The following is an 8,554-nucleotide window of genomic DNA, read 5'->3' as shown; positions in this document are numbered from 1 at the left end:
AATTATAAGCTCCATAGCCTTTATTACTCGCATTAATGGCAAAATAAAAATGTATTAAACCAAGAGCCAGGATACACCATGCAATAACCCAAAGCAACAAAAATTAAAGTATTAATGAAAATTTGCAATTTCATTAAAATGTCATGTTCATCACACATGGCCGCATACTGTCAAATTGAAACGAAGTTTATTAAGCAAACCGGGGGAGGGGGCATAGATTTATGAACACCACATCGAACTCTCGCACAGTCACAAACGCCTTTGTTTATGGATTTATGCGTTTGTGCGTTTATGCGTTTGTGCGTTTATGCGTTTATGTGCACGATTTGATAGAAGTTTGCGATGGCGGATAGTCAAAAAATCATATTGTTTACTAAAAACAGAGTAATAATTTCTTTTTAATATCGCGCAAACAACATAAAACGTGAACAAACGTACAAAATCGTACGAAATCGTACAAAATCGTACAATTCATCTACGTACGAGTATTAAATGAAATCAAGAAAAATGCAATATTTACAAAGCAACTTACAGAGTCAAGCAAAGCAGCAGCATATCAAACGGAAAGGAAAGGAAAAGAAAGGAAAGAGTCCTAACTGGCTAAATGGATACTTTCATTAGAGCGACGCAGCAATAATTTTGCACTCGCTTATGGAAGACTGAAATGGCTGGGCTTGATTATGATTAGATGGAGAAGTGATGTTCGAGTTCGGTTGTGGATTTGCTAGCCAGCTTTGCTTAGTGCAAAAATAATATCGTAAAATTTTCATTAAGAAAATATGTTACAACAAAAGCAACAATAACAGCGCAAATTTAATGCGTCAAGTAAATTTACGACATCGTAAACTATGGTCATGTATGAGCGTATCTACTCGCACTTACATATATTTGGGGAAAGCATGAGCGAGCGCATGAATCTGTGACTATGACTACGACTACGACTATGGCTAGGACTCGGAAATATAAGCGAGTATAAAATTTATTCTAAATAAACATTGGAACGAGTGGCTGTGACTCGCTCTGGAATTGCTTACATTTTATTAAATGTAAATATGTTTGGCAAATATTTGTGCTTTTGTTAGTGGCTCTGCGCGAATGCATGTAAAAATATAAAATTTTGTATATTTTTTATGAGCGCGTTAATATTTCAAGAAAGTCGTTAGATATAATTTTTTGGTCATTTAATTTATGTAAAAGCAGAACAGATTTTATGGTTATTTTAGCACCAAGGCAAACATTACCGCAGCTCCATGAGTTGTGTACGAGCACATAAACCCAACCCGCATACGCGAGAACATGAGTGCCGACATTGTAGCCACAACGCACTCGCCCTCGCCCTCGCCCTCGCCCCCGCACTCACACACATAAAGCCATAATGCCATAATGGAATTGTTATGAATTTTTATTGGATAATGTAAACTTTATTATAATGAATTTGTTTATGTAGTCATTACGTTAGGTACCTTATAATATACCTCTATGATGGTCTTGGTAGCGCATTTTAAAAGCATCTACTACATCTACTATGCATTATACGACGAGTATCTCGAATTTCATGCGGTGATTGATGGTGATCGGCTTCCTCCGGTTTGGAATAAAATATTTTGATTAAAGACTTCCAAGCGCACCTATTGCAGGCAAAGTCACTAAAATTATTTATTAATCCAGCTCGCAATTTATTCAGTGCATAACTTGAGTACTGTGTTCATCGGGCATGGAATGATGAGGTACAAGAATTACAAGGAACTCTACTATGCTAAATATAAAAAAAAATACTGTTTAAAGAAAAGTAAGAAAGTCTAACATTTTTATTTAGTACACCAAAAACATTGGCATGGCTTCTGAAAAATACTAAGATCTGCTTAGACAAAATGCAACTTCTTGAGAGTTATTAAAACTGTAACTCTAAAGCCAAAATATGGATTAGTTCGTTATTATAAAAACTTCAGAAATTACGAATTACAGTAATCCCCCCTATAATACTGTAGATTGTTCCGCGTTATAGGAAAACGCGTTATAGCGGTATTCCCGTATACCCCGTATTCCCGTATTCCCGTATAACATTATACAACTCAAAACAAAAAAAAGAAACATTAAGAAATCTTCATTAGTTTTGACCCCTAACACATGATTTTAAAAGAAGTGCAACGATCTTTTGATATATCTATAAAAAAAATTCTTGTCCATTACGACAAGAAACCCCTCCACACATTTTTTTACCAACTTTTGGCGCGAAATATCGTGTAGGTAATGTTAAACGATGTCCACAAACTTACCATGATTACGATTTTGAATTCTTAATTGACCAAACATGATCGTAACTGGTGATAAAACTTGATGTGGAAATACTGGCAAATACAAATCGACACATTGATGGCGTTGCGAATAATTGATATATAGAAAGCAACCTATAGTAGCGCGACGATTGCTGGAAGTCATATAATGTCACATACTGGCATCGTCACACTTTGCGTTTTAGTTGGTTAAATTGATCATTTTGCAGATGCAGTTGTAAATATCGTAAAATACTGAATATTTACTACAAAAGTAATGTCTTATCACTGAATATAACAAACAAAAAAAAAATCACTATATATCGCTAAATTCATTAATGACTTTGCTATTGAATATATACAAACATCAGTTTTCGAAAGTGATATCTGAAATGTGTGGAAAAAAGTTATTCATTAATTACAGGACAAAGGGGATATAATGCAAATAATAAAACTAGTTCGTCTTCAAATATATTGTAAAATGTGAAGACGTGCCGGTTATAGCACCATCAGTGGCATGAGCGAGATTACCTCGACGTCCTTTAAATAATATATAAGGTTTTTATCAGTTTAAGCTATAAAAAGTTATTTCTATTACTACCAACAGTTATAGACACTATATTTAATACGTAAAGTGCTGTCTATATGTTTTTTCTATTACGATGTTAAATAAAACTTAAGATGGAAATGAGACTATAATCAGTAATGGTAACAGTAGAGTAGAGTAATAATTTCATCGTTATGTCAATTAATTGGAGATCATCACAGAGTTTCAAATTAAAACGTTTATTGGGGAACAATTTTTCAAACTATGGATGCATTTAGATATATTTGGTCTTTGTTGTGACTTTATATGGAACCTAAGATAATGACAGAAGTAACATTAGTATCATTATGCAATTGGTATTTCAAAATAATGAGTTCATCGAACAGCTTACTAACATTTATCTCAAATTTTGAGCTCTCGTGTAATTTTTATTATTAGAGGAGCTCTGAAAATCTTGAGTAGTATGAATGATATTGATTTGATAGTGACCTGCTTCAACACTGCCTATTTTTACTTCCCAACGTTTGTCACTGGGTTTCTTTAAAAAATATAACTAAGTAATCGTTGCATATTTTCCGTTTTAAGCAGAAGCTGAAAACAATATAATTAACCTCTGAAATATTACGAAGAAATTTTGACAATTTAAGAACTTACCGGTATTATAATCACATGTCACAATAGCAAAGTACAGTACACTTAAGTATTAAATAGTCTTCTTGGGTTAGGTGCAATTTTAAGTTAGCAGGTTTTTAATAGAGATTTGTATTTTTGATTCAGGCCTTTTTGATTTTTTTCTACACTGGCATTAATGTTTTGATGTGAGAGAGTGAATGCTTCGACAAAGATTCAACAATAGATAAGAGTCATGGCATTATGACTTCCACCAGTACTATTTGCACAACCGCTGGACTTAACGTTGAATATTCTATATAGGACCTAAGGCAACATTTAAAAATAGGAGTTGGTTGCTTCATATAAGAATTTTACAGACCATCCCGTTGAATTTAAATAATTTATTAGGTATTTCGTGCCTACCAAAGAGGAGACAAAAGAATATTTTTCTCAAAACCTATTTAGGGAAAACTGATGAAAGCCTTGCAGTATTCACGCGGTCTCTTTACATAAGTTCGCAAGATCTGATTATATTATATATCAGATATATGTATATTAGTGGAATTCACTATTATGAGTACTGAGCTCGATAAATAGTAAAAGTGCTATTGATTTTCTCTAAAAGTGATCGGTTATTCACCATTGATCGAAATGAAATTGCCTTAAAAACCTTCGGTTCATTTTTTCAAGTACGTTACATTAAAGTAACAATTTTAATCAGAATATATATTTATACGATTATACTATGATGAAATATTGTTTCCACATATTATTTGATGATTTATTTTCTGCACATATTATTAGATGAATGAATATTTCGAAGCACCGAGAGTACAAAGATAAAGAGTATCTCATGTTCAGTGTAGATCTGTTTATAAGCTGATATCTTGCCTTACTCCGTCTTCACTCTTTGTGTGGTTTCTTCTGGAGTACCACAAAAAAAGTAAATTTGGTATCTACTTCGTCTTATGTAAATCTTTGGGTTAGATATTTAAACGTTGCTTATTTATTTATTTATGTTTATTGCGGTAGCTCATTTAAAGGTTTCCTATACGTTAGAGACTGTATTGGTCACAAACTCTTTCTAATTAATAACGTCGGTTGATAAGTCCATGAGTTATTTGAACTATTTTTTATTTAGTTATAACAAGTAATTAATGGTGGTTACGATAGTTTGCAATGGACTCAAAGCCATTTTGTGTCTTCAATTATGATTGCTTCTTGATGTGAAAAATCTGGGACTGCAATAGATTGATGTGATGACAATCCATTTGATTACTCTCCATTGAGACAAATCATGACTTTAAATGTGCGCTGTGTGCTGACTTTAAATGCGTTCGTTCAAACATTGATAATGCCGAACGCACAAAAGCGTAGCGAACGGTAATCCAAAAAACCTGGCGACATTGGAAAACATCAAGAAAGTAGATAGCTAGAGCAGATTGCTGCCACCATAAAGATTTCAAAGGAATGTGTCTATGAGAAAACTCTTTTCGAAGCGGGTTCCCCTCCAGTTGACTAAAAACAACAACGTGTCGATGAGAGCTGTTTTAAGCTGTTAAATCGAAATAAAAATGACTTTTTACGTCGTTATATAACAATGAATAAAGCTTGTATGGATAACTTTACTCCAGAGTCGAATCGATAGCCAGCTATCAAATAGGACAGCCGCCTGCAAACCTGTTCATATTTTGAGATGCGAGTTTTGTTCATAGATTACCTTGTAAATGGGCAGACTATCAACAACAGTCCTCAACTGGTGCGATTGAGGGAAGGAATCGCGAAACAAGTCTTTCTTACCAAGACAATACGCTGTGTCACAACATGTTGGCTACTATGGCCAAATTGTATGAATTATACTTACTTCAAGATACACCCGCACATATCGTATTTGACAGATTTGAAGACTTATCGCCCGATGTGTTATATTGAGTTTTTTTATCTTTAATGCAGCTGTGGTATTGTACACAATAGTTTAATAATACGTTTGTAAATATAAAGAAATATAGTTACAAATCTCGTATAATTTCCTGAAAGTAATAAATACATAGATTACCTTTTGGAGTTCCATAAAAAATAAAAATTCGAAATTGATTAATTTTTTATTCATTTATTTATTTTTATAGACCCTTGATATCCTCAGTGTTATTTTCTTCTGTTGGTTTTCTTAAGATTTCTATATTAGTTTAATCAAATTCTTATACATTAATTATGCATCGTAGAAGTTAATTATGTTCATTTAGTTCTCTGACATAAATCAAATGATTTTAATTTTAATTATTATTTAATATTGAATACTTTTTATACAAATAATTTTCTTCCATCACTTATGGTTATTATTTTAAACTTATTATTTGATCTATGCATACATACATGTGAATAATCTACATTATTTTGTCTAGTAAATATAATTTGTTAATATATTTTTATTTTATTTTATTTAATTTTATTTTATTTTATTTTATTTTATTTATGATAATATTTTTATTTGTTATCTCTTCTGTTTTTAAATTCATGCTGTTACTAAATTTTGTTTTCTTGCTTTTTGGAAAATATTTAATTGTTTAATTGTTTATAAGTTTATTATTATGTATGCTTTCTCAACACATATAAGCGAATACCCACTATGTGCTCTCATGTATGTACTCGTGTGAATACGCCTTCCATACACGGTCTCAGAACACGCGGTTCTGAATTGTTTCCCTGTTTTTACTCATTTAAATATATTTTTAATGCATAAATTTTTAATTTTATTTCAATTAAATATATATTTATATATATTTATGTATATATATATATTAATAAATAATCTAACATGTAGAATAGAATTTGTTTATTTACACAAATACATATAAATCATACTTATATAGAGATTCTATTTATAATTTTGCTGTCCTTATTGACATTTATTTTGTTTATTTATACTAATTTAAGGATTTTCACAGTAATTTTAAGCAGATTTTCAGTTTAATTTTAAATATATTTTTAATGTATTTCATTCTTTCATATAAGCTTTTAAAGCCTTTTTTCCAAGTGCTAATAGGTAACTGACTCCTGCTCTTTCAAATATTTTTTGCCAATTAAATTTTAACCAAATCGAAAAGGGTATTTAATTATATTTGTTTAAAATACCAATTATTTAATTAAGAATTAATTATGGTTTTAGTTAAGAAAAAAAATTATTTTAATTTTAATATTTACAAATACTTAAAATTGCGTTTAATATTTTTTGTTTTTATTATAAATTTTATTTACGATTAAATGTGTATTTTCGATTTTTCAATTATTCGCTACATATGTACGGGGTTTTATAAAAATTATAATTATTTATAAATATTTAAACTAGAAGTTCTATATTACAATTTATTTACAGGTTAGTTTTTGTGTGAAAAATGGCAAAACTGTTTGGAATTTTTTCGGGAAATCGAATAAAATATGTATCTTGGGCAGTGTACAAAATATTTTAATAAACGATGGAATTAGAGGGCCGTGAAACTTAGACTAAGGTGTGATTATGTGGCAAAAGTTTAATTGAAAAGACCAACTCCATATTGAATCTTGATAAGAAATATGTCTAAACTCGGTTTTTTAAATTCAATTTACTAAGAGAAGAAATTGATTTTAGAGAGAATAAATTTAAACTGGATCCGAATTTAAGTTTGTTTTAATTAAAACAGATGGTAAGGTAATATTTTCTGCTGGATGTAGACGTGTATGTATATTTTGTATACAGTTTATTTTTGCTTAGCGTATTGTACATATATAAATATATATAATTATTAATTTATATATATGTGTGATTTCTATTTTTGTATGCATTACTTAAGTGAGTTTAGTTTTAAATTTACATTCATTAAATTTGTATTTAGCTAAACATTTAGGAGAGACCTTGCGTGCTGTTGTTGTAATAATTATATATTTATTACTTTGAAAATATATATATATATATTTTTTTTCTTGTAGCAAATAGTTATATCTATATATGTATTTTATACTAGATTATATGTTTGTCTGTTATATCAACTGGAACTTACGAAACAAATATTCAAGTACTATTTTAATGCTATTTCTCTACTATTGAACTCTATTGTAGAACTAAAATTCCTAAGCCTCAATTGGTTATCTTTTCAATGAATTTTTACACATAATTGCTCTATAAGTTTCGTATGCTTTCTTCTAAATTATGTTTTGATTCAAAACTCATACGATTCAACTAAAACATCAATGTAATTTTAAGGTCATATATTTCATTATGTTAATTTTATTTGGCCACATTTATATATTTTATTTACGTTTTGGTTTTAGTTAAAAAATATATCTTATATTCTCCTTAAGTTATTCTTTTATGTAATTTTTATACAATTTTGCTTACTTCCTAATGGTTTTCCTTTAGCTTGTTCTGTTTTAAAGCGATTCTAGTAAACTTCCAACTAATTCAGCAAATTAACATATTTTCCCAATTACTTAACCTTAATTCTAATACTAATTTTTAATTATAAAAAACACTAAATTTATTATATTTATGCAATAAATTCGATAAGCACCAATTTTAAATATTAACTTTTGAAAAAAATATTTAAAAATAATTCAAAGAAATTAGAATGTCTTCTGTAATTGTTCGAAAGTTTATGAATTGAAGTGTTTAATTTAAAAGGAATTTTTCTCCATATTTTCTTTGAAGCAGCAATAAAAAATTTTCATTAAAAAAAAAACGGAAAAAAAATAAATCAAACTTGTCTTATAAAAGGTCACTCGAACCTTAGCAAATGTTATGAAAATTAAATTACATAGAATACTTTTACAGTATTTATTTAATGTTTTAAAATATATTTAATGACATTACATATTATATATATTATGTAGTATATGCATAATATAATATTATGTCGACATTTTAGAAGCCGAGCACTCTGTAAAAAAACATTTATTGCCAATGCTAACTAGCGGTGAAAAATACATGGCTCCGGTTAGTACTGTCTGTATTGATCAATATAACCTATTGCAGTGTGTCTTAAGTCCCACAAGAAGCAATTTGATGTATCATGTTAAATTTGGAATTAGGAAACCTGGTTATGACCAGGAAACCTGGTTGTTTACGAACTTAACGAACAAATTGCTATAA

At 29.5% G+C, this 8,554-nt stretch overlaps 1 protein-coding gene across 1 annotated transcript in view; it reads left to right on the top strand.

Moving 5' to 3' along the window:
* Positions 1–8,554, top strand: part of LOC119666306 (teneurin-a-like) — an 80,277-nt gene extending 71,723 nt beyond the window's left edge. The window contains exon 9 of the mRNA XM_038075588.1: positions 8,331–8,554. Within this exon, the coding sequence (XP_037931516.1) occupies positions 8,331–8,554 (224 nt within the window). The remainder of the gene's footprint in view (positions 1–8,330) is intronic.

This window comes from Teleopsis dalmanni, chromosome 1 (genome assembly GCF_002237135.1).
Source record: "Teleopsis dalmanni isolate 2A chromosome 1, ASM223713v2, whole genome shotgun sequence".
NCBI classification, from domain to species: Eukaryota; Metazoa; Arthropoda; class Insecta; order Diptera; family Diopsidae; genus Teleopsis; species Teleopsis dalmanni.
This window is presented reverse-complemented; position numbering and strand designations above follow the sequence as displayed.